This window comes from Cheilinus undulatus, linkage group 22 (assembly GCF_018320785.1).
Source record: "Cheilinus undulatus linkage group 22, ASM1832078v1, whole genome shotgun sequence".
Lineage (NCBI taxonomy): Eukaryota > Metazoa > Chordata > Actinopteri > Labriformes > Labridae > Cheilinus > Cheilinus undulatus.
Genome location: NC_054886.1, coordinates 31545162 through 31572847, shown reverse-complemented (window position 1 = coordinate 31572847; position 27686 = coordinate 31545162). Strand labels below are relative to the sequence as shown.

General features: G+C 40.6%; 1 protein-coding gene across 1 annotated transcript; it reads right to left on the bottom strand.

The window, feature by feature from the left end:
• Positions 1-932: 932 nt before the first annotated feature.
• Positions 933-27009, bottom strand: LOC121504812 (GRB2-associated-binding protein 1-like). The gene is made up of 13 exons (XM_041779877.1): positions 26603-27009; positions 18234-18362; positions 17466-17631; positions 16795-16969; positions 13539-14155; positions 8173-8249; positions 7976-8085; positions 7362-7657; positions 7163-7234; positions 5575-5671; positions 3869-4001; positions 3477-3611; positions 933-2883 (listed from the first exon to the last, which is right to left on the bottom strand). Exons 1-13 carry the CDS (start codon positions 26675-26677, stop codon positions 2698-2700), a joined length of 2268 nt encoding a protein of 755 aa, XP_041635811.1. The 5' UTR covers positions 26678-27009; the 3' UTR covers positions 933-2697.
• Positions 27010-27686: the final 677 nt, after the last annotated feature.

The following is a 27686-nucleotide window of genomic DNA, read 5'->3' as shown; positions in this document are numbered from 1 at the left end:
CTGTTTCACACCAATCACACAGAATCAAAGAAATTATTCAGCAGTAACACTTGACGTGACACATCATTCACTGAGCTGCTGGGATGATTATAAAAGAAATGATCACATTATTCTGATTCTGAAATCCTTACAGCATCTTTTTAAAAATAATTTACAGAATTAAAAAGCTCTAACTGAGTTTCTGTGCAGTTGTGTGAAATTTTAGGATATTTATGGCTTGTGCTAAATGTTTTTTTTAAGGAGTGCCACATTTGAAGAGAAACGCTGTGCATGTAGATGAATAAAAAAATGCATTTTTAGTGTTTTATTCCTGAAGAAGAAATTAAAAGAGAAGTCTGAGGCTAGACATCCACTGCACAGCTGTGAAAGTGTTGAGCTAGACAGTCAATTCACACGATACATATAAAACTATACAAGTGACTCCTTTAAGGCTCATGATTCATGCGCTCACAGTCTATGGTCAGGCAGGACTCCAGTTCTCCAACGCCATAACCTGACACGCTAGATGGATTTGTTTCGCACATCCACCTGGAAAACCTTCAATACGAAGCGTTTGGGAAAGGGCAGACGATCTGAAAAAAAAAAAACCTCGGCGTGTGATTGGATGACTGTTCTGTTTGTCACATCTTTACGGGCCAATCAGAGCAACAAAAACCGTGACGTAGCTGCAAACCAGGTGCGCGTGCGCAGCTACCGAGGAATAACGCGAACCATGGCGACTCTAGACATGTCAGTACATGACATTTGTCATTTTTGAAAAGAAAAGAACTCACTGCTGTTCTTTGTTCTACTTTTAATGAAGAAATGTCACCAAGTTCTGATAAAACTGGCGCTTTAGCAGCATCCACACTAAGCTCTTGCACCATAATTGCACTGGCCTCTTGTTGCTGCTTGCTTACGTCACGACTCTGCCGTGCCTGAAAGTACTGCCCCTCATCACTGATTGGTCCTGTCACTTTCTAACCGGACCCAAACGGTTCAGATGGGAGCTTTGCAAGATGGATTCGCCAGTGAAAAACAAGGAAATGGGCGTATCCATCTGCTTTGCAAGGATGCCACGAACCAATCACATTTCCCGCACCATGCACTTGGACATCCAGCTTGCAGACCGCCAAAGAAAAGCATCTGAAGTTCTGTTTTTTTCTGTGGCTTTACTGAAATGTAGTTAAAACTCAGGTTAAGGGTCAATTGGGGTAGAGGTGATGAACTAGAGCAGTGGTTCTTAACTGGTCCGGCCTCAGGACCTACCAGTCCGTCTTAAAACAGATCGCAACCCAAGTTTCCAAAAATGTTCAACAACACACATTTATTTAATTGAATATGTTGCAATTTGAAGCATGATTGGAAGAAAAGGGACAAAACTGACTAATTTTACACACCCTTTCCCCATCATTATGTATACATTTTTCCTATTTTCCAGAGAACTTGTGAAATTACTTCATTATCATGGGGAAAGTAGCCATTTATCGCAAGAAGAAGAGGCAAATTAGTTGAAATATTGATCAAACATTTAAATTGACCCAGTTTCACAGTAAAACAGTGAAATAAAAGGTATCCCTGCATGTCCAACAAGGACTTTGGGACTTTTGCCACCATTTTTTTTCAGACACCTAGTCACGACCCACTGAAAACTGCTCTGCGACCCACTTTTGGGTATTGACCCACCAGTTGAGAATCAGTGGAGTAGAGAACGTGCAGGAGAGTGGCAGCCAAACCAGTGACGGAAAAGTAAATCAGCACAGCTTGGTTTGGGTCGGCACAGCCAGAAGCTATGGTGGAAATTAAAACCCTTATGGGACGGACGGAGCAGAATCAAAGTAGCTCAGTAAGAGACAGCGACCTCTAGTGGATTTGTTTTTCAATGTCCACTCCAACACCATAAAAGTAAGTCAGCATAAGGGCTAAGTGTAAATGGTACAGATTGAGTTTTTTCGTGCATAGAGCATAAATGAGGCTTTACAGGATACAACCAGAATTCTCCAGCCTGAAATCCGACTAGTGACACGCTTCAGACTGATTCCAAAGTCACCTGTGCGACTGGAAAATTAGGCAAGAATTAGCTCTGTTTTTACTTTACTTTCCTCCTTTCCTTCTGGACCATGCTGGTGCAAGGTTATTCTCCTCTGTTAAGCCTTCATGCTTTCCTTCTTGGCCGCACATACTCCTTTCTACGCAACAACTTCACCTGTAAAGGTTCTACTTAAGATGCCTGAGATGTAGCATAGAGTAGCCCAGCTTTTAACATAACTGTTCCACTTGTCCTAAAATCTAACTCGGCTCTTCTTGAATTAACAGTGGTTTATTCAAAGTTTATTCAAGGTCAAGTTTAACTTTAAGGGATTTTATTGTTGGTAAAGCTTCACTGTGATTTGGTGAACAATTCAGTAGTTTACACTAAAAGTTTGAGACTTATCCTGTGAAGAAAAGCTGAGCTGATGCTACATTCTTCACTTCTAACACTATTTTTGTTTAGCTGAGCACTCATACAGCAGAGCTGTTCTTTGCAAGGACAATGAGGAATTATCTTCTACTAGTAACACAAATATGGCTAATAATTCATCTGAACACCAGCAATTTTGGCTCTCATGAATGAATCACTTCACAAACCAGTAAAGGGCAGCAGTGTCGTCCTCTAACCTCCTCAGTGCTGATTTAAAGTTTTTTAAACTTCACTGTTGTGCGAGTTTAGACTTGTTTCTAGCTTTTCTCCTTCTCTATGGACATCCTCCCTCCATGCCATGCTTCTCTGGTGCTCCTCAGGGCCTTCGTCCTTTTGGGGTCCACCACCACATAGTCCACACGTGTACGCTGACCACGTGCACGCTCCTCCCCTGCCCCGGGCTGCTCGCTGGCGCCGCTTTCGCCTTCAGCTGTGGAACGTTTCTGGTTTCAGACACACAAAATGTTTTTTTAAGGTTCATCATTTTAAATCAAGTATTCAAGATGCACTTTAACATTTTTAAAAGAACCAAAGTAGCAAATGATACACCAAATATCAACTTAATCTACAACCAAATTCCTAAAAAGTTGGGGCGCTGTGCAAGGAGTCAATAGAAACAGAATGCAGTGATTTACTAATCTCAAGCAGTTGTTGCTCTGTCTCTGTGTTTTTTTAGATGTGTTGCTGCCATCAAATAAAAAAAAAAGCTAATACTTTAAAAAGGTGAAATGTCTCAGTTTCAACATCTGATATGTAACAATTTATTAAAAATAAAATATGGGTTTATGAAATTTTCAAGTCATTGCATTCTGTGTTTATTTACATTTTACACAGCATCCTAACTTTTTTGGGATTGGGGTTGTAAAGTTAGAAATGTATCGCGTAGTGTAGTCTGACATGAACAGGAGGAGATTTAGAAGCCAGACAGTTTGTTAGATTTTTTAAAACAATTTATGTGATTTGGCTCCCTCTAGTGGCTAAATCCAACCAGACAAGGATAAATATTTTTATTCTTTGATGTAAAAGCAAGTGTTACCTGTTTTGATGCTGCTGATCGGCCGGTATGAAGGTCCAGATCGAGGTACTCCACCTGTTTGTTGCCTCTTGCTCGCCAAAGCAGCGGGCTGCTGACTCCGCCCTCTGATGCTCGATGCAGCATTAGTCTAAGAGACTTCACATGACACAAACAAGTTTGTTAAAACTAACAGTAGGGAAAGGAAATGTAGAAGAAAAGCAAGGGGGACAGAGGAAAGGATAAAAAAAAACAAGGGAAATCAGAGAAACAAAATCCAAAATTAAATGGCTCAGAGGAAAGGGAGGAGATGAAGTAAGAATTCATGTCAATGAGGAAAAGGAAAGGAGAAAGTAAAAACTGCAAAAAGAGAAGAGGAAAAGGAGAAGAAGGCAGATCTTTTATTTTTGTTTTACCGGCTCTCCTGTGCTGAAACTGAGGCCGGAGGATGTTGTCATGGCAACGTAGCTGTCATCAGGGTCGTCAGAGTCAGAGGAGGGGGAGGAGCTCTGGGTGGAGTTTGGTCGGACTGAATGACGAGTGGATGGACTGAGAAACACAAACATACACAGTTAGCTTTTACAACATCAGTCATTCATTACAAATCTTTTTTTTCTAGCTCATTTTGCATTATTTTTTAAAATTAAATCAGACCTGACCATAAATATTAAATGTCAATTTTTTGGGGGGGGAATTCAACCCTTTAGATGCCAGTTTAAGTGCAACACCCCAATGTTTGTAGTGTGAAAAACACACAAAAATTTGAAAAATAAATACTTGATTAATAATGATAAATAAAAAATAAATTATACTACAATTAAATTGGATGTTCTCAAAGGTAATGATAAATGTCTTGCCTCTGTTAATGATCAGCAACAAAGTTTTTTCTTTTTTTTCTTTTTTTTAAATTTCAAGAATTTAATAAATTGTTACACTCAGAGTCTTTCTTGCCAAAAATAGGCAATAACAAAATATAGACTTAAAAGTTTTTCAATAATCTTTAAATCAAGATCAGACCTGATCATGAATAACAAATATAGATTTTAGGAAATTAATCATTTAAAGGTCAGTTTAAGAGTTTAAGTGCACCCCCCCACCCCCTGTATTGTCTACCCCCCCACCCACACACACACACACACACACACACAATTGTAATAATTTTTCTATAAAACATTTAATTTGGATTTACTAGTGGGGGATTTTTGCCACCTTGAATATGTAGGTAATGAGAAACAAATTTGACCTCTATGCATTATTTATTTTTTCAATTTGAAGTTTTTTTTTTAAAATAAAATGTTACAATAGTGCCTCTATAGGAAACTAGAAAAAATCAGGCAATTTACCTTCATGCCAAATATGGGAAAATGGCTGACATTTGCTCACAAACAGGAAAAACTGCAAATTTGAAGCAACAACTCCAGAATGAAAGCTTTTTTTTGTTTATTTTGTTTTTTTTTGTGTTTATTTTACTGCAATGGCTGGGGAGTCAAAAATTTTAATGGGTTTTAATGGGACATTTTTGGTCACCAACAGCCTGAGTGTGTAAAAAACTCTACAGAGCTTTAATGGAACCATTACAGGTTCTGATATTAACATTTTTAAATCCTATTGGAGTAAATAAATAAATAAAATGCCCACTAAAGGTAATGTTTTTACCATTAACAGTCAAAATACCAAACCAAAATTGACCTAGAGGCTTTTACACCCTCTACTTCACAGGTGTCATACCCAAGGCTGGCAGGCCTTATCCAGCCCAAATGTGAGAGGTTTTACCTTCTTCTAACTCCTGATTATTATTAATTTTAAACTGTGATGTCAAACTAATACCAACAGTATCTGTTCACACATACGATGTGTTTCTATGTGTAGAAGAGGCTCAGTGATTGCTCATGTTTGATCTGGACATCGTTTCTATTAATTCTTATTTTACCTGCAGTGTTCCCTGAACACCACAAGGAGGCAGCAGAGTGCAGCAGAGCTCACTGTGACCTCACATCTGCTCACACCCCTCCTTCTGAGTGTGTAGTAACATTAAATATTGACCAATCAGGCGGTTTTCTGTTGACGCAGCAAACAAAACATCAAGCCACTGCTCCTTAAACACACACAAACACACACTTACTCCCGGGTGAAGGTGCGAGTGACGGGTGAGCGGACAGGGGGCGGGACTTCCTGCCAGTCCTGCTGCACTGCGGGGATATCCAGAGGAGCTGGTTTCACTGCGAGTTAGAGAGAGAGAGAGGGGGGAGATTTTTTATAACTTAAAGAAACAAAAAGGACAGCAATGAAGTTTCTTAAATCTGAAAATCAGAATATCAGAAAAATCAAACCCCTAAATGAAGCAGGAATCATCTGAGTGATGCAGAGTCAGCCACCTCACCATAAACTCCATGAATGTTTCATGTGCATGTTTCTATACAGCTCTGTATATGGAGCTATGTGCATGTGTGCAGGGCTGTCATGACTCTCTGCTGCAGCCTTGTTGAGCAAAGTGGAAGCAGGTAAATAATTAAAACTAAAACAGGTTAAAGGGACGAGAATCGACTAACAGTGAGAGAGACAGGAAGGAGGACAAAGAGAGAGAAACAAGCGCCAAAGAGGGGAAAAACAAACCATCTCAGGAACAAAATTACTCAACATCGCAGATATTTCATGACATAATGAAAGAGTTGTGGTTTTAACTGTCGGACAGAATCAAACAAAGCAGACTCGTCCAGAAGCACGGGTCATTATGCTGTGGAATTTAGGCTAAAAGCATGCTGGGATTGGAAATCAGGCAGTTTTGGCACATGCCAGCTGGGATCAATCACCTCCAGTGATGTGGAGAAAAAACGGGAGAGGGAAACGTAGGAACGGACCATCTGTTCAGGATTTACATGATTCAAGAAGAGGCTAACCTTCATGTGAGGAGGGCCAACTTTAACCCAGCTTTTATTTAGCCCAGCTGTTGAGGATGGGGCTGTGTGATGTCAGAGATCAGGTATGAAATAGATTATAGAACTAATAAAAAGGTTAGAAATTTATGTAAAAGGTTATCTGCCCTGTAGCAACAATGAAGACGTCATTGCATGACAAAATGCTGACACAGCACCTTCTTTTTGCCTTTTTCTGCTGACTTCACATAGTTTCATGATTAGATCAGGGAAAAGAGTCAGCTCTGGGGTTTCATCTGCTCATTAAGGATTTAAAATGTGGTTAAATATTAAGAATTTGAATTTTTTAAGTTTTTAAACAATTTTTTTTTTTTTTTGGCTTTTTACAGCTTTGATCATAGAGGAGGACAGTGGATAAGGCCAGACACAGAGCCTGGGAGAGACAGGAAAAGGAGCAGCAGGCTGGACTTGAACCTGGGCCGTCTGCAAACACAGGGACTGACCTAGCTGTTAGTCCATCCATGCTCCAAGAATGGTATTGTTTAAAGCAGTGGTCTTAGAAACTCATGTCTTCCTCCATCAAAACACAGCTAATCTGTAGCTGCTCTGCCATTAGGTTTTGCGGAGTGTGTTTGGCACCAGAATGAGGCAAAAAGAAAAAAAAAGGATTTGACTAAAAGCAAGGACAAAAATGAAATCCCTCTTTATGGACTATAACTTTAAGGGTTAGAAATGACTGAAATGTGAGTAAAACTATGAAACAGCTGTAAAACTAACACTGCTGGAGGAGAGATGTGTCCAGAGCTTTCAGCTCTTACTTACACGTGTAGTTCATACCTTTAGTTTTGTTTTTTGACTCTCCAGCAGTCTGAGCATCCGTCCTCTCTGCAGGCTGACTGACAGAGACTCCTGCAGAGATACATCAACGTCAGACTACCTCTACTGAGGACACAGCTGCATTTGTACATGTGTTAATGCAACAGACAATTCTGCACATCATACATGCATTGAAGACAGTTCACAAAGCCATCCTCACCTCTGCGTTGTGGCTTCAGGTTGCGATGAATGGGAGGAGGCACAGCCTCTGCCTCCCCTCCGTTGATATTGTTTAAGGCGTTCCTCTGGAGCGGCGGGGTGAGGGGAGCGAGGGGAGTCAGGGGGGAGTTACGGAAGCCCATGTGGGCGGGAGGGGGAACCTGCCTCCCTAAGGATGCCTGGTCACCTGTGGCAGGGGTGGGATGAACGAGTAGCGAAGGCGTGAGGGGGGTCATGGGGACATAGTTGCTGTCCTGGGGCTGGTGGGAGGAGTCAGAAGGGGGAGGAGGAAGCACTCTGAAGGAACAGAAGTAGATTATTTAAAATCATACATGATCGGGACATTCAATAATAAAGTAACTGTAATGTTTGTTTTCAGAACAATGTATTGATTTTTTCAGAACTCATGCTGATAGTTTAAATGAAAAATAAATGCCCTTATATTTTATTAAAATGTCTCTGCACCTGCCAGGTCAGCATGTCTGCAGAGCTGAGCTCTGACCATGGAGTCTGTGGAGCCTTTTCCTTGTAAAGATTTGCACACTCGTACAACAAGGTGCACAAGATTCATTCTCAGCGTAAATCATGCAGTCGTGCCCCGTTTATAGGACTAACCTTGGTGCAACAGGAGGCTCAGTAGTAGCAGCACTCATGGGAACGTAGTTTTCATCCACATCATCGTCTTCAGAGCAGACACTACTCAGAGGTACCATACCTTTATTAAACTGAGACACAGACAGGTTTACTGAGATAAAACGAGACTAAATATAAGAAAACAAATGCGTTTTATCTAGTTTTAAGTTTGAACTTACAAAGTAGTTGTTGAAGCTCTCGCTGAACTCAAACATGCTGGCTCTGTCAGACAGGGAGCGAGGGATGTAGAAGGAGTCTGAAACACAGAGCAGAAACCAGTGAGTAGAATAACCTCAGCTCAGTAAGCGTAAGAGAAAATAAAGCATAGTGGGAGCCAGGAGGTTAGCTTAGCTTAGCATAAACCTGAAAACAGCAGTGCCATGGAGCTTTGACTGTTTATTACCCAGAAGTCCCAAAAGTTGTAAACTTAAATTCACGATGGTAGTCTGTCTATCAAAGAGGAGGTTTGTCCATTCAGACATCTTATTCACTAAAGACTGTTGCATGGATTAGCTAACCATACTTGGTTTAATTCGCCTGTTGAAAAGTCTACCTTCCAAAGTCTTGAGATCAGTGATACTTAGCGCCTGGCTCTTTAGCCATATGAGGCTCTTCTGTGTCTGCATTTGAAACATTTTTCGCCCAGGAAACCTGAAGGAAGGTCAACTCTGACCTCAAAAATCATCAATTGCGGGGGCGCAGGTGGCCGAGTGGTTAAAGCGTGCCCCATGTACTTGGACGGCTTGGGTTCGAATCCGGCCTGAGGCCCTTTACCTCACGTCTCTGCCCCACTCTCATCTGTGTTTCTGACTCTTTTCACTATCCTCCTCTATCAAATAAAGGCACAAAAATGCCCAAAATAACCTTAAAAAAAAACAAAGAAAATCATCAATTGCAAGCTACGTTAATCAGTTTGTTTCCCAGCTGCCTTGTTAGCTGCATAAGAGTGGGAAAAAAACTTGCAAATTATTTTTGCAATTTGCCTTTTTTTTTTTTTCTGTTTTCTTGTTTTTTCTGACCATTTTGGCCACTTTAAACCATTGTCACCACTTTTCCCTACTTAGATTGTGGATCTTGCAAAGGTATTTTTCAACAATTTGGCTCTTTGGTTGAGCAGGGTTGAGTAACACTGCTTTAGATGATGTGGTGTGCAAAAATTCAAAAGTTCAGTCAGAACAACCATCAGTATTTAACCTGTGGCTCAGTAGGTAGAGTTGGTCGTCTCACAATTGGAAGGTTGTGGGTTTGATCCCAGATCCTGCAGTCACTTGTCGGTGTGTCCTTGGGCAAAACAATTAACCCCACTTTGCTCCCACTTAATGGGTATGGATGCACCAGTGGGATTAGCTAATACTGATGGCCAATTCTCCATGGCAACCTCTACCATCAGTGAATGAATGTGTAAGTGAATCGGTGTGAATGAGCAGGTGTGACCTGCAGTATAAAGGCACTTTGAGTAGTCGTATGACTAGAAAAGCTTACGTCCATCCTACACTTGGCGGTGGAGGTTCTGATCACAAGATACTTTCTGAGTTAATCTAGCAGCATGCTTGGAGTTTCCAGTAAGACAGTTCTAGAAGCCCTGCATACAGACGCTCACAAGGAGGCAGGACACTACAACAGGAAGCAAGGTAATCATAAACTGCCACACTGTGAGGTTACAACGCTTTAGGCTGGAGAGGAAGAGGCCAGGATGGTGGCGGTGAAGCAGGGTGATCAGTACTGGTTACAGCAGGGGTTGGTGAATAGGTTAAACATTTACACGGGCCACCTTGTTGAGAGGATGAGCTGTGATCGGCTGTGAGAGAAGGGAGACAATAATTCAACCAGCTGGCAGTCAGCTGATTGCAGGTTTGACATTTCTGTCCTGCATGAACTAACACTAGGCATCGTAAAACCTGATACCAAAACTAAACACTGGCTCTAGCTGCACATTTAGATTACAGGAGGACAGCATCAAACTACCTTCTCTTACTAAAGGTGAAGTTATTCCCTGACTGTTGTGTAATTCTACGAGCATGTGCAGAACATAAACCCCTATAACTGGGTACAAATCACATGCAGCTCAACGACCGTGCATTTTTGCAACTTTAAGCCTTTGGTTTACACATAATTCCACAGGGAAGCAAAACTTGGCCATTAAATGCACAAAAGAATCAAACTTCTGTCCTAACAGTATGTCTAATACTTCATCTTTACCAGCTGTGCCTCCACCATGCAAGATCACCATAGAACTTTCTGCGAGCAGCCAAGCAGATTTGCTGGAGCAAAGTTCTTGTCCTCACTGAAACTAAAGCCAAGCAAATGATGATGCAACCCGGCACAAAATGTCTGAGCTGTAAGAATAATCCACCAGCAATCCTGCCAGTCCTTCACAATAACAGCATTTTATGGCTGCAGGAATCTCTGATCGATGACGTCTGCAGGCTAATAGCAATGACGCGGTTTCCTGCAGGGATTTCTTTCAAAGTGCAGGGACCTTTCTCTTTAGAAAAGTCTTGGAAATCCTACCCAACTGGATATTCAAATTAACTCTGTTTTTTCCTGTATATTTGTAATCTATAGTTCGACATTTCACCATGAAAATTCCGGCCAGCAGAAGAAAAACTACATAGCCAAAGTTTCCTAGTGGGCCATCCCTATGTTTGATTAACACAGGGACTCAAAGCAGAGTTAAATAGCTAGTTTGTCTTTCTCCAGACATAACAAACCCCTCCTTTAAGGCTAAACAAGTAATTTGGACTGATACCTGACCCAGGATTTGGTCAGCCTAATAAGATTTTGCTGCACATTAATAGATAGACTCCCCTCCAACCTACATAAGCGTCATTTTTATCTGCAAGTTGCACTTTTTGGACTTTTCTGTGTTTCCTGCTTTCTTACTTTCCTGATACTAGAGGACATTATTTTGGCCAGTGGTATTTATGAACAGCCATTGAGCAAAACTGATGGCAACTTAGCTCCCAGACCTGGTTGAGCACTGGCAAACAAGTTAGCAGCAGCTAGCAGTCAATGCTAACATCTCATGGCTACCTTAAGAGAGCTGGAAAAACAAGTTTTTGACATTAACTGCTTTATAACATGTGTTTAAACCCGTTATATGTGGGATTCTCCCACTGAAAGTTTGACTTTTTTTTCTTAGCAAAACATCTAGTTATTTATTAAATTTACTATTATCTTGTTATCTGTAATTTACAAGAAAAAAGGTTGAATTAGGGGTGGTTTCCTGTCAAGGGCCCAGGCTTGGATCTGGGTACATTTAAGCTGGCAAGTGGGAATGAAGCATACCATAGTTGACAGGATTGGTATTTAACTTTTTCGTACCTCCCACTGTGGTGGTGGATCCAAAAATCCACTAGCCAAAAACATTTTCCACCAGCCACTCTATTTAAACAGCAACAGTATTTACTGAGGTTTAATATGAAAATCAAGGCTTAAAGGCTAGGAGAGTTGGTGCATAAATGATCCAAACTAATGCTCATTTCAACCCCCATTTTTTTGACCAGCTTTTCTTGTACTTGACCATTCAAACATTTGCGGTGCTTCCTACAGGGGGCACTGTAAATTTCTATGAACACTCGCTAGAATTTCATATTTTGCGAATGATTTCCGCACTCTCACACCAAAATTCAGACTTTGTTGAACTATCCTGGACTTGTGACAAGCAAGACATTGGTTTAAACTAGGGATGCACGTGGTTAAACAGTTAAATTTGATCATCAAATTAGCATGCACAATATTAAAGAGGGGGTATTATACTTTTACATTTTCAAACAAAAACGTATGCGGCAGAAATCTTGGAATTAGCGTGTGAACTGATGAAAACGGTTTGTTGAAAATCTCTCTGAGATTCTCCTGAGACGAGATTTTGATGGAGCAAACTGATGAGGTCATCACAATAGGATCTCCTGACAGTTTCGTGGTTCGTCCGTGCTGCCGGCAAAGTGGAACAGATCGCCCCCACAAGGCCTTTTAGCCATAGCAACACAGTAATTAAACACTTACCAAACAGATACGTCCTGCTCTATCCTTTGCTGCTGCTGGTTTTCTCCCCCCTCTCTCTCCAAACTATCAGGATCAGTCTCTGGGTCTAACACGTACGGACGTATATCAAAATTCACCATATTTTACTCAGTCGGACCGATTCATTCAAAGTTTTCAACTACTAGCATAACGACATTAGCCACATTGAAGGGAGCGGAAAATCGGCCAATCAGGGGAAAGCAGGTCTGTGGAGAGGAGGGTGTTAAAGAGACAGCAGCGAAAACGAAGCGTTTCAGACAGAGGTTAAAATAAGGGGTTTTTCAGGACGCCAGCGTGAGGAGTTTTTGGAACTGTAAACCATGTGAAGCTACTACGTGGGTGTCAGAAAGATGGTAAAAGCCTTGAAAAAAGGCATAATACCCCCTCTTTAATGAGTCGGGTAAACTAATTACTGGTATTTTTTTATAAACATGGGCTGTGATGAACCTCTTGCCACCAGAGGCCACTGTAGCTTTAGTTAATGGCTGCTGCCTTCCTGTCTGAGCTTTGGCACTTCACTGCATGTAAATATGAAAAGCTAGCTTAGCGGTTTACATGTTGTGGGAACAGCACGGTATGACAGTTTTTTAAGTTGTAGACTGAAATAAAGTGGGCTGATGAGGGTTGCACTCACGTATAACTACTCAACTGAAGTGAAAGAGGCCACCTATCAAACCATGATATTTATCTGCAAAGAGAAAAACGAAGGCTGATGGAGCTAGCTGCTAATGTTAGCCATGCTATAGAGAGCATATCAGGCTCACCTTCAACCCACTGACACTGTGACCCTGTGAGGAATTAGACTGTTTTCCAAGTATGTCTTCCTCTTTGGTCTAGTCGACTGAATGAAATTTAAACGAGCATTTAGCCGAACGAGGAAACATACGGGAAAATAAGCAAATTCACCTGACACTGCTCAAAAGTACCTGCATTTGGCTCGAGGCAGATGCCAATTTCCCAGCCCTGCTGGGGGGGGCCATGCTCCTGTCCGACTGAAGAGGTAGTTGTGGGCAAGATTTATGTATACTTGGGCATGGGAAAATGTGAACTCAATCGTGCCCCGAACACAGGGTATTCGCTCATGAGTAGTGGTGTAAAAGAGGCATTTCTGAACATCTCAAATCTCTTCAAAAACCATTCTATCTACACAGCACAAGCCCGTTTCATCCTCTGAGCTGCACCGTAGATGTGGAAGTAGGAAGGGGACAACTGTTCATCATCAAAAAAAAAAAAAAATCCATAGTAGCCTGAAACAATGTTTGCCATTGTTGCAAAGGACGGAACAATGGGGCCTATTTTGGAAACCCCTTTTGAGTCACTTTTTGGGGAAAAACACTGTGATTTACCGATGACAGCGTACAAAATCCTAACAATGCTATATTGGGGATTTTATTGGAGACCATTTCTTGGGTCATTGGAGGGACTTTAAGGTGGAATCTGTCTACTGTAGTCCAAACTTTCATATGTTTAGGTAGCACTGTAAGTTTATAAAATAGAGCTAAACAGAACAGAAGCTTCTTACCTGTCTGAGTACGTCCTGGTATACTGACACCGTCAACATTTCCGTCCCTCCTCTCTGACTCTGTGATGGATCTAGGGAGCGTTCCAGCAGCTGAGCTATCTACCTGGGCTGCAATGCTTGGAGGCTTTGGCGGCCGTGGAGGAGGAGTCGGGGTAGAGGTATGGAGCTCCGCCTGCGTTAAGGAGTCCACACTGGGGGTAGAAGATGGTCGGCGAGGGAGGCGTGGCAGCGGTGTGGATGCTGACCGAGGGATCTGGTAACCACTGTGTGTATTTGGATGCATGGTTAAATCATCACAGAAAGGTATCGCCACAGGCCTCAGGTGGATATCCAGGGAGTGTTTTCTGGGATGGGGTGATGGATGACAACGAAGTCTTTCCGCTCTTTTCTGGTCAGGAGTCAGGCTGTTATCCAGAGACTGGCTGAAAGGGCCTGAGGCTTTCCAAGGGGCTGTCCTGGACCCGGATGAGGAACAGGAGGAAGAAGGGAGCATGATACCATTGGAAGGGAGGGAAGGGGAGGACGAAGAGGAAGAGGAGGAGGAGGTGGCTGAGGCAGGAGGGTGGAGGCTATCATTGTAGTCGGTTTCAAGAGAGATGGAGGAACCTAGAGGAGGTCTGGAGACACACAAGCCAAAATTAGTGAGATAAATCAGCATATGTAAGTGGAGCAAACATCACTGTACCACCATGGACACAAGATTTAATAAAGAGTTACAGATTTTTCCTTAAGTGCAAGAGCCAAGCCTTAATTTGATGTGGGTTTTATCGACTACCAAACAACTGAACCTCAAAGTGAAAACAGTCCTTATTTCCTTTTTTTGCCATAAGTGGGGGCTCTGATTTTGTTTCCACAGGAATGTGTTCAGGGAAAGGCTTTTATCATACAAGTCATACAAGTCTAACTGACCTATCACTAAAGCACACATACCTGAAAACCATAATATTAACAAGATATTGGATTTTTTGCCAATATCTGATGTGACGATATTTACAGATTAATTTTAGCCGATACTGTTATTGATACTGATATTCAAACACGTATCTCAGACTTAAAACTTCAGTCCTTTGAACACATTTTAATGCATAAGGATGAACAAAGAAACAAACTTGAAGTTAAAAATTTGAGAAGAAACATAGAACAAGATCTCAAAACTTTACAAAGTAATTAGTACAAATTGACTGCAATTGACTAGTGACCAGTCCAGGGTGTACCCCGCCTCTCGCCCAATGACAGCTGGGTTAGACTCCAGCCCCCAGCAACCCTTAATGGGATAGGCAACTTGCCATTGTTGCTTTTATATTCCCGCCACTTCCTGTGGCCTTCTGACGCTATTTCCTCTCTTTTTCATTGGCTGTTGGCAACATGTGTTTGCTGTTGGGGCAGTAATCAGATCACACTACCCAACTGCATCCAGATTAAAAAAATTCAAACGTGTTTGACTGCGACTGAGGTTGGGTTGGGTTTGTTCCCCTCACACACTAACACATTTTTGTGCCAACTAGCCATGCCGACTATCCCCAACTAGTGCAGACTGGTGCAGTCTTTGCCTATCTGGGAATCATGGGTAAAATCCGGCAAAAAGTCTTCCAGTGTGTCCTTGGCTTCACTTGTTGTTTGTCTGAGTGAGCTGAGAAAGCAAGGCTTGGTTACAGGTAAACTTAAGCATGTATGGTTGAGTTATAGACAACTTCCTGTTTCATGGCGAATCCTGCAAAGTTCACAATAGGCACACCAAAAACCACACTCTTTGAGTGATGGACCAGAATTTAATCACTTTTTATCAGTCAGGTCTCTTCTACCTGTATGCGGAATTTCAGGTGGAATGGGTGAACGCTCAAAGAGAGGTTAACAAAAGTATGATGGGAGATTTTTGGTCATCAGTTTAAAATAGCTCTCTTTTTGTAAACCCATAGGAGTTATTTGCAGATCTCTGCCTGCTGCATCTTCTTACAAAACTTTATCTTTTTCAAAATGAGAGGACACATCATCAAAAAACATTTAAAAAAGTCTTTCAATCTACATTTCTATGAGGGTTTGTGAAGTTGAGCCTTGAAACCTGTGGGTGTGATCCAGACAAGGATAAAGCTCTAATCCCTCATTTTGGGATTCAGCAGGTCTGGACCTGTAAATCTGAGCAGAGTTGATTTAGCTTCAGATGGTTTTCTGTAGACCTGACCACAGTTAAATTTGTGCTTCTGTACTTAAAAGGGAGCCAAATTTCCCATGGCAAAAACAGTTTTTCTCTTTTAATATTCTGCTTACTTCAACTATTGACATATTGTTGATTTTCTTATCATAAATGTGGGTCCATACTACACTTTAAAGCTTAAATAAAATTGACTTCCTGTCCTTTATACTTCAGTATGAAGGACTTTGGTAACTCTCCTCTTCTATGGTTTAAAAGCAAAAACCATCCATACTCCACAAACAGTATTTAAAGTCCAATGTTCCAAATAATTCAGTAAAATGTCAGATTTTGGGTACTAAAACTGTGTCATATGTTTTATAAAGATTTGTTTTCTTTTTCCTGGTTGTCACAGACTTAAAGAAACATATTTTAACTTACTGAGTAAATGGAAGAGTAAATCAAAGGGTATTTTTGCCAACTCAAAAGAATTCAGTTATTAGGGAAATGCTTCAAACATATACTCAGACAGGTGTTTGGTAAGGAATGGGTTAATGAGGAATAAAAATTTGCAAGCAAGTTCCAGTATCATGGAAAAATATATGAATTGGGAATGTTTGGATAATCTTACAATGTTGCCAGAAGATGTGTAAGGGGTGCGCCACCTCCAGGCCAGTATGAATATTTATAAATACACCTCAAGTTAGCAAGAATATTTTGTTATTTTCTGGTTTTAGATCAGGGCTGCACGGTGGTGAGGATTCCTAGTTCACGCCTCGCTCTTTCTGTGTGGAGTTTGCATGTTCTCCCCATGCATACGTGGGTTCTCTCCGGGTTCTCCGGCTTCCTCCCACCACCAAAGACATGCTCGTTAGGTTAACTGGTGACTCTAAATTGCCCGTGGGTGTGAATGTGAGCGTGCCTGCTGGTCTGTCTCCATATATCAGCCCTGTGATTGACTGGTGACCAGTCCAGGAGGTACCCTGCCTTTCATCTGAGGGCAGCCGGGAAAGGCTCTAGCCCCCTACGTCCCCCAACGGGATAAGCAATATAGAATATGGAGGGCCCTGGATTAATTATCAAGGGCAATAAATAAAAATGTATTGTGCTGTGTAAGTGTATGTTTACCTGATATGACTCTGGCAGTGTGATAACCACAAGTAGTCGTCTTCTGAGTTGGCTTCAGGATGCGAGTTTCGAACCCTCACTGGATCATACGGGGGAGGAATTGACCCTGTTACCATGGTGATGCTTGTGGTGCCACCTGTGGAGGATGAGCCAGTCACAGATTGTCTGTCTGGAACTGTAGGAAAAAAACAGTCAGTCAGAATAACACATGACTTAAACGCCTCAGAACAAGACAAAGTACAATATTTGGAAAAACTCATGTTGTGATAAATTTTCTCTCTCCGATAGACTTGCGTGTACACAAGGAAGTTTCTGTTTTTTTCAGCCAATGTCCCTTTAAGGCCTCCGTAAAGAGTTGACTACCTCCATCCAGAGAAAAATCTCTTATTTGATTAAATGGACTGAACAAACAGATAAATAAAACCTGTCCACACCACATTGGTCACCAGGGCCGATATGACCTGATACCAATGTTAAAACCTTTGCATCCTTAATCTGAGTCTGTGACAAACAGTCCTGAGGACATTTCACTGCATAACTTCTGTCCAAGGTTTCTGCATGTTCCCTCTCCTCCCACCAGTTTTCACACTGATTCAGCAACAACCCACACACTCGAATGCAAAACAAGCAAGGTGAGAGAAATATTTTGGTGCTCTCTCACCCGGTCTCACCTTCGTCTGTTGGGTTGAAGCCACAGAGCAGACAGATGGAAGACACCCAGCGGTTCATGTCCTCCTCAGACTCTGCCACCAGGTACCAGATCCTCTCCTCGGTCCTCAGGTCAAAGACAAAGCTGCTCTCCAGCTCCTTCTTTGTGAACGAGAGGCCAGCGTCCACCTGAGGGAGGGGGGGGATTAAGGGAGAGAAAAAGCAGGAAGACAAGTTTACTATTCAAGGTTATTGTTGGCCTTTTGGCCCTCTGGATGCACAGTACTGCATACATTAAAACAGAGCTCAGCAGAAGTTCAAGCAGCAGGACTGTTTCTGCTCATTAGTCACCACTCGTTCATTTCTCGCCTTTTCAATCTTCCGGCTCACGTGATCAGCTGATTATGGGCGTTCAATCTCCTAAGTGCTCAGCTAATCAGATTCTGCCACAGCCTCTTTTGACCAATCATCAGATTTTAAATCTTTCACAGTCAGGCAGTGGTGCTGAGCGGACGCTGCAGTCCTCCTCCACCCCAGCCACCTCCATTCAGTTCATCAGCAACTAGTCCAGAGCTGATGGAGTCTAATCACCAAAGACTTTGCACATTTCTCTTTCACTAAATTTGTAAACTAAATTATTGTTAAACTCATTAACTCTGTCCTGATTGAAATGTGACATTTAGAAAGTCTGCTTTATCTGGGTTTAACAAGGTGAAAGAATGACGGTATGTTTAAGAATATAGGATGATAAATATTATCAAGTCTTGGCTCACAGTCCCCTTTGTGCTTACCTGCTCGCACAGGTTCAGGTTGATGGTCCTGATTGGTCGGCGGGACTGCGGGTTCTTGTAGTACTGCAGGACGTCGGGCTCGCCGCTCAGCCGACCGCTCCGTAACACAAACCAACGCCTCTTCCATGCCTGAAGGGAACAGAAACGGCAAAAAATATCAGAATGTCCAAGTTTTTTTTTTCCCCATGTGACCTAGCATCCATTTAGATATTAGCGATGCATGAAGACCCTCAAAAGGAATATCAAATTATCTGATAATAACAATAACATTCCTGACTGACCACTGCATGACAGGATGCAAAAACATGATGATATCAGTGCCTGTTTTGAAACCATCCTGACAAAAATATAAGTCCGAGGCAAAATACAAGGTAATTTCTTGTTTTTTTTTTTTTTTTTTTTTTTTTAATATCAAAAAAATGAAAGCAAATGATCTAAATAGCAAAATATCGCCAACATATTTGTGCAATTTAGACAGAGCTCTCTCTTTCACTCATGACATCTTTGGGTTGAAAATATGACCCATGTTATTTGTAGATCTTCCCTGTTTATCATACTACTGATCATTACAATGAATCCTCTGGAGACTCCGGGACCCAGTTGGGTACTTTTAGCCACTTTTTAATTTTTAATAGTCAATGTTTTTTTCTGTATTCACTGTTTTTAATGCTAATAGCATGAGATTTTCCAAAAGTAAATGATTTTGATCAAGGTTAAAAATTGCAACATCACTTTTTCTGCGGGGACCCATTTGGGTCCCAAGGGTGCTAAGTGTGAGTTTTTGATATAAACTTGCACTGCTCAAATAATAATGCAACAAAATCCATGCTGTCATTTTTTTTTTTTTTAAATATACAAGGCTCTAATAACTTCACCCCAAACACTCCACTCTGGAATTCACATTTGGAAAATATTTTAGATTGCCTGGTTTTCATGTTATAGTGGGGGCTGCTGCTGAAAAAAGCCAGAAAATATAAAAAAACAAAAAACAAAAAAAATGCTTAAAAATAAATAAAAACTGTCTTTCTGATTAGGGCTTACGCTAACTAAAAGAAAATGAATGTAAATGATTTTGATAGCACTTTTGGGTCTCAGGGGTCGTCAGTGTGCGTTTGTCTGCGGGGGACCCTGGAGAATTGAGGAAATTGCTTCATTTTCAAACATAAGGTGCTTTATTAAAATATAAAGCATGTAGACAACTTTAGCACAAGCAGAAGCTCTTATAATCCTTCTATCGTCCTCCTACTACCCAGCTGTACTCTGGTATTTCTCCCATGTCCTCAGTGTTACAGTCCAGTGCACATGAATGTTAACCAAACTCCACTCAAAGAGAGTTGCTCAATGTTTGACACTTCTCTCAGGTTGTTGCCATCATGCACTTAGCATTATGGGTACGGTCCATCTCCCATGAGCCATCCACAGGATGGATGACACCTCATTTTTCATACATGACTCACTGTCACTGTGTGCATGCAGGATTAGTGTCCAGGTGGGTAAAGGTCGTGGTTATTTAAAGGTGTGAAGCAGAGCATGAAGAAATGATTTAATTTTTAAAAAGCAGCTGCAAAAGAGAATTTTGTCCAACAAGAGAATTATTCCGCCTGCACGTGTCTGCAAGTGTGCAAATGAGTTTCCAAAGAAAACAAATCCATTCCTTGTGATCCCTGCTTCATTGTGTTTTCCTAACAAAACCAACGTGACTCAAAAGTTGTGCCCATGTGTTTGTGTTTGATCAAAGTACACAGCAATTAAATACTGTCAAGAATGCCCCCCCCACCAATCTCTGTCCAAACATTCACCGGAAGAGGAAATAGCTGGACGGGAAATGCAGCCAAGACATCACAATAGCTGTCTGTGTTTTCTCTCTGTGTTTGATGCTCTGTCGTCCTCTGGCAGGATGAAGAATGAAGATATCTTTCTGTTACATCTAATAAAAGGCCTAAGTCACTTATTTTCAGAGGATGTTTTAAAATCTGTTAAGGATCTGTTGATTTTAGTTCCAGATTTGTGGCAAACTCAGATTCTATCAAAGGGAAAGAAAGCATCCCAGACTGTTTATACTCTTTTATGGGTTTGGACTCAAAATCTTTCTGTTGAATTCAGGAAGCCAAGGATGTGATAACAGCTCTGAGTTAACAGGATATTTAGAGGATAAGGCTGTCAAAATTTTAGATGACAGTTTCTGATAGTTTGAAGTTTCAGTCCATACAGCAGGGGTGTCAAACTCAGGGCCTGGGGGCCAAATTGGGCCTGTTATACAGTTATACCTGGCCCGCAAGATCAGATCATGTTTTATTATAACTGGCTCATGGGTATGAGGTCTGTAGACTTCCTCCAATAGGAGAATGTAAACTTAACCTTTATGATTTTAAATATCCTTAAATCATAAAAATGTAAAAAAGTAAAGGGTAAAAATAATTTAAAAAACATTAGAAATGTGGGAAAATGTGTTTTCATTTCCTATTTTCAATTTTGTCTCTCACAATAACAACCTATAATTAGGATTTTGACTTTTTTTTTTTCTACATATTTTGACCTTTTCACAATTTTAGATAGTGAGTCATATGTTGACTTTAACTCTTAATTTTGATTTTTATCTCATATTTTTGCCTTCTAAAAAAATTATTTTGACTTTTAATTAGCTGTTTTGCCCTTTTGAAGCAGTACATTTGGCTTTTAATCCCATATTTTGACCCTCACAACTCAAAATGTCACATTTTTTTCATGTTTTGACCTGTTAAACTCCTTACTTTGACTCTTAATCCAATATACTAACCTGTTAGACTCACAATTTAAAATTCTATCACATACTTTGACCTTTCAAACTCATGGATTTAACTTTTCTTATATCTTTGACATTCGATTTTTCTCATATATTTGCCTTCTGAAAACATTATTTTAATTTTTAATTTCATTTTTTTTGTCCTTTTGAACCAATAAATTACTTTTTATGTCAGATTTTGAGCCTTTAAATGTTTTTAAATCTCAGAATCATTAACATCAGTGCTAAGATTTTTTCTCATAATTCATTTCTGGTGAACATGAAGTTGACAGTTTATGGTTATATATGTGGACCCTGTTAGGCTCTCAGGTTAGACCCAAATCCAGAATCTGAATTAACAATGAGATAATTAAGTCAGTTATGTTACTGCGCAGTTAGCTAACATAGCTAATTAAGTTTGTCACATTACAGGGACATGATAGCAGAAAGCTAGCACAGTTGGTTACTGAACAGTTACTCTTTGCTATCAAGAGTTAAATATAACAGTAAGATAATTCAGTTAGTAATGTCACTGTTCAGTTGGAATTACTTCAGTGAGTCAGCTAACAGGAACATGATAGCACATAGCTGTAAATATCAATATATAGATATTTAATGATGGTAGCATCTGGAGTCACTATAAAATCAGAAGTAGCATGGGGGAATGGAGGTTTCTACAGACATGCTAGTAAATAAGAGTAAAAGTTATGTTATACAGTTTGAATTACTTTGGTGTTAGCTAACATAGCTAATTAACATATAGCTAACATTTAACTAGTTTAGTTAGTCACTTTTTTGAAACATGATAGCTGATAGCTAGCACAGTGGGTTACCCAACAATTACTCTTGGATATCAAGAGTTAAAAATAACTAATTTCTTTGGTGTCAGCTAATTTAGCATTTTAGCAATTCATTTTGCCACTTTAGTTAGTCACATTGCAGTAACATGATAGCAGATAACTAGCACAGGTTAGGCTAAGAATTACTTTGGTGTTAGCTGACTTAGCTAGTTAGCTTACAATAAGCTTGTTTTGTTTGTGACATTACAGGAAAAAGTTGGTTCACAGTTGGTGGCTAAAATTTAGCTAGTAAGTCACACGAAAGGGGCATGATAGCAGATAGCTAGCACAGGTTAGGCTAAGAATTATTTTGGTGTTAGCTGACTTAGCTAGTTAGCTAACAATAAGCTTGTTTTGTTTGTGACATAACAGGAAAAAGTTGGTTCACAGTTGGTGGCTAAAATTTAGCTAGTTAGTCACAATAAAGGGACATGATAGCAGATAGCTAGCACAGTGGGTAACCAACAGTTACTCTTGACTATCAAGAGTTAAATATAACGACATAATTAAGTCAGTTATGGCACTCTGCAGTTGGAATTACTTTGGCGTTAGCTAACTTAGCTAGTTAGCTTGTATTTAGTAGGTTAAGTCATTCACATTGGGTAAATTAGGGCTTGTACAGACATGTTAGGAGTACTTGTGCATAACATTTGCACTGTTTGTTGATCTAGCCTGTTTCTTGTGCTTCTGTCACATCACAGTGCTTTGTCATGGCGCTGCAGTGAAGTCTTTTTTTGAAAGACTCATCTCTATGACATTCTGACCACAAGCTTTCCACTTTAACCAGTCGCCTCACTATCTTAAATCCATTTTATCTTCAACCCAGACTAGTTGAATTGTTGTTTTAAGGCAAATTTTTATTTTATTTAAAAGTAAACATTTCTCTTCATTATCACTGTCATTGATTAAACAATTCCAAGCTAATATTTATTTTCTTTGATTACTTTCTTAAACTCGGCCTCCTATTGTCTCTCATTTCTCCTACTTTCACTTTGTCTCCTTCTTTGATCTCTGACCTTGACAGGAAGAGGGCACAATGGGTCTAAAATAACACTTCCTCCATCCTGTTGTCAAACCAAAATTTACAGCAGAATTCAACAACAAAAACTCCCACTAGTCGGTTCCTCTTTCACGACACTATTCCTCCTCTAACCAGCACATCTGATTCTCAGAAATGCGGACCTGTATCCTCCTAACACTTTCAGTCTGATTGCTGTGAGGGAACTGCCATGTCTGCAGTTTCAAACTGTTAGTTTAGAGTTAAAGTATATTTTTTTGCCAACTTGGAACTCCTCAAGATGGAACTGAGGCCGGTCACGACTATTTCTGCTTTACCTATACAGCTTTAATTCCACTGTTGAACTCTAGTTTTGTTAGCTGTTTGTTTTCGTGCTGAGGACCCAGGGTATTACTCCCTTTGGTTCAGCTCCAGTCATGGGTGTGTTAGTGTATTTCTAAATCTTTTAAATCTTCAGGGACGCCCCCTCCTACAACAGGGCCCAGCTGAGAGTGATTAATTATTACATAACACACTCAACTTTCAACAAAACAGGGAGTGTATAATGAGGTGCGCTCCTCAAACTCTGGCCCGATACTCCACATGAGAGATGAGCAGAGTCGGCCTGCTATAGTGCTCCGTGTGACTGTGTTGACAGTGGACACACAGCTGGGAAGACTGTGTGTGTGTGTACACAGGAGATTGTATATACCATCATGGCTCAATGTATACACAGTCCTAACAATGGACTCTCTTTTGAGGCTCTGTTTTGGATCCTTGTCCTCACGTCTCTTTCTATTCTTCTGAACTTTCTTTTCCACTTTGACCTGCACACTCAGCACTATTTCTTTTTCTGTATGTGACTGGGAAATAACTTGGAAATAAAAAATTGCTGTTGTCATTGCGGTGTGTTGATTAGAGGAACAGTAAAAATGAAATCATGAGTAGAACATCAGCCAATTAAAATAACAGGATCTATTATCTATATCATGTCAAAGACCGGTGTTATGGTTTAATGAGTGACCGTGCTAACTGTTGCTCGACATGCTAGTTAGACTATTTCATGTATACAGGTCATATTCATCTATGGAACCTCCTGTACAAAGCGTTTGGAGAGGGCGAGACTTAAAAAAAAAAAACCCTGAGGGTGATTGCACCCCCACATTCATGATGGGCCAATCAGAGCGACAAGACAAAATTAAGAAGTAGACATTAGGGATGGGAATCACTAATGGCCCCCTGATATATTATCATGATACTCAGGTCATGATTTGATATTATTGCAATTTTAAACATTTTGCAATACAGTGAGTATTGTAAGACCGTATATTGCAATCTACCCCAATTTTTAAACTGATTAGCTGATTTAGCATTAGCCTTGCACTCATGTTTGTAATATTCCTGCAATATTTTATTTACTAGTGCTAGCATAGCATTTTTTGTTTGTTTTTTTATAGATTTATTTTTGGGCATTTTTGTGCCTTTATTAGACAGAGGAGGACAGTGGATAGAGTCGGAAACAGGGTCAAGAGTTGGGGAGAGACGTGCGGTAAAGGGCCTCAGGCTGGATTTGAACCCAGGCCGCCCACATACATGGGGAGCGCCGTTAACCACCAGGCCACCTGCTCCCCATAGCATTGTTTTCTGATTGTCTTTTTCTTTTTGTGTACGACAGCGCCAGTCTGGAAGGCATTTTAACGATCACACTCAGAGAAAAACTGTCACGCGACCACCATTCTTTGCTGCTGCAATGGCTCCTTTGGTTCTTCTTCGCTGCTCTAAAAACGGTAGCCCATGCATGCAGTGTTTCCGGCAGTGAAGAAAAATTGATTTCTGGTTTATAGTGCTAACATTTAGCATAGTTGAACGAAGCAAAACATAAAATTAAACCAAGCGGTATTGGATCAGTGCATAGACTCATACACGCTGATACCAATAGCTGCATTTTAAGCAGTAACGGATGTATTTCCGATACTGGAATCAGAACGACTCTACTTCATACTCACTTTCTTCACTGACAAGTTTCTGATAAATACTTCTCTGACTTATACACACATATTTAGATAGATAAACTTTATTGTCTGTCTGAGAAGTGACAGAAATTCGTCTTTGACAAGGCTCAAACAAAACATAAGGACTAACATAAAAACACAACTTTAAAATAAGATTTCAAGATCATTATGCAAAATACCCTTTTTCAGACTTTTCTAGCTAAAATATTTGCCCCTGGCCTGCCCACAATCCCTCCAAGAACTAGAAAAATCCATTCCCCCCTCCCTCTCTTTCTCTGCCTTTCTGAAAATGTGTGCTAAAACAAGCCGTTCTCAGATGTTCCCCTCATGATGTCATGTGGGGAGTTAGCCCCGCCCCCAGGTTCGGTTGGCCCTCCCCGCTTGGAAGAAAGTTCCACCCTCCTCTCCTGACCCTCCACTCAGCTGGCAGCTGAGAGGAGGATCAGGAGAGCCACATCCATTAAGCCACATTCACTTCCTAAAAGGGGCGGAGTCATACAGCTCATTAGCATTTAAAGGCACAGACACAGAAACAGCTCATTCTAAGAAACAGAGGGGTTTTTAAACATGCAAACATCCTATACTTGAGTGTTTTTTCAACAACAAACTTTACAGACATGTTTTTGGGACCTCTAAGACCAATATAAACTCGTTTTAGAAGGGTCAAATATGTGACCTTTAAAACCAAAAGAGTCATAATAAAGGAGGGAGGATTATTTAAATCAACAGCTGATAAAAACAAGCATTGTGTAGTGTCTTTTTAATTGTTCAAGGTGGTTAGTGCAGAGGGAACGAAGGATTTTTTAAAAATATTTTTCCATTTGAAATCATTTTTCTATTCAAGCACATTATAATCAGCTGATAAAAATACTAGAAATAGGCACACATGCATAATCTTGAACACACTTTATCTTTTTAATGTCAAATAATAATTTACAGCAGACTGGAGTAGATGCTGAAATAATCGCCTCATTATAAGACACGGGGAATGTGTTGCGAATTAAGAACCTGATTGGATGGAAAACCAATTCCCAGAATCAGCTAGGGATTATGGGAGAAAAGTAAATATTTTTAGATTTATCTGAATTTTAGAGTTTGGAGTTAGTTATAAGTTTGCCATTCAGGCATGAAAACTAAACACTGATTTTAATGCTGACAAACACACTACAAACATGGCCGACCACCAACACAGGAGAGAAAGTGAAGAAGAAAGAAAGATAACGAGCTGATGAGATGGAGATGTAGAGGTTTACTACACAGAGGCGAGTTTTCTTTGGGAAGGAAAAAGATGAAGAGAAAGTATGTAGAGGAGAGATGAGATTAGCCCAACTCACTGCCAAGGCATGCCAGATATGCAGCGTATGTGTGTGTGTGTGTGTGTGTGAACAACTGCCTAAGCGGCTTCTTTACTGGAAAGCATGCCGAGCTGCCGTTTGAGAAACAGCCTTGACCTCACTTCTGTTTCTTTACAGATTAATATTATCGTTTTGGGTGCATGGCTGCTTTTTCTTTCCATGTATGAACCTTTATTTAATCCTCTGGTTATAAGGCCAGGTTATGTCACCTAAACAAATGAGGTAGGTCAGTTTTCCTTGTGCTGAATATGTTTTAGTTTATGATAAATGTGTGTGAATGTTTGTTTGTGCCCTCCAGGTGCCAAAGGAGCAGCTGTTGGTGTGTACTTGGACTGCAATCCAAGCTCCCAGCACATCTGTAAGACTGTAGGTAGAGAGCAGGTAGCAGAAAAGTACAGTACTCACATAACGCCGGAGTTTCTTCTCTGGTGGAGATTTTCGCAGCCAGCCTTCACACACAACTTCATCTGCTTCACTCATCTTGAGGACAAAACACTTTATTATCTGGCTCTCCAATCAGCTGATCAGGCATCCAGTGTTAGTGCTGACACACTAATGGGAAGTTAAGACTTAACTGAAGTTAAGACATCCGCCATCAGTGCAAACAGCCCAGTTCTCTTCAAACCAGAGGGTCAGGTCCACTGTTAAATCTCTGAGGAAACCTCCAGGTGATCCTGTTCTGTAATGAATGAGCTCTGCTGGATGTTCATCCACGTCTCCAGTAGTTTCCAGCGGCTACTCTAACCACGACTGAGTCACACCTCCTTCAGAGAGCGTTTCTATTTCCCAGCAGACTCCCTCTTCCCACATTTCCTCCCTCCTCTCTCTCTCTCTCTCTCTCTGACCGTGCCGTAACCAAATACAATGCCTCGGCTCGGACATTCCTTCACTCCTCTCCTCCCACTTTTCCATCCTCCTTCTTCTTCTCACTCCTCCCCTTCTGCTCTGCTTAGTATAACAGGAAACCCCCCTGTTGATATGTGTGTCCATGTGAGAGACAGTTTTCACATGCTCAAAGACCTGAAAATATCTGACATCTCCTTAAATAATCACTGGATTTTAACATGCTGGCATTATTCTTGAATACTAGTGTAGATTAAAGAGTGAAATAAAGACCTCCACTGTACCTGGAGGTGGTTGAACACAGCCATGAACCTTCAAGAATAGTCATGTGCAGACAGGGCCGTCCATAAGTGGGGATAAAGGGGAGTGCTTTCTAGGGTCCAATGAAGTCAGCAAAATCATAGTCCACTGTAAAGTTAAGCTGTGATATCCATATTAAATATTTTTTCCCGTATAATAGCTACTTGTGTGTAAATAACTTTCATAAAAATCAGAATTATAATGTGTTAGAAATGGAAAAATGGTAGGAATGGTGGTGAATTGGGATTAAAAAGTGGCAGAAATGGCTGCACAAGGTTGTGATATGGGATAAATAAAAAGGGAAAATTGGTATAAATTTACAAAAAATTGGTTAACTGAGGCAGAA

Bases quoted from the DNA above. Each gene is read 5' to 3' on its own strand.
- LOC121504812 (XM_041779877.1), bottom strand. From the start codon at position 26,677: ATGAGTGAAGCAGATGAAGTTGTGTGTGAAGGCTGGCTGCGAAAATCT. The intron at 14,156-16,794 runs GTAAACATACAC...GTGTGTCTCCAG, and splicing joins CACTGCCAGAGTCATATCAG to ACCTCCTCTAGGTTCCTCCA. The intron at 8,086-8,172 runs GTAAGTTCAAAC...TCTGTGTCTCAG, and splicing joins AGAGCTTCAACAACTACTTT to TTTAATAAAGGTATGGTACC.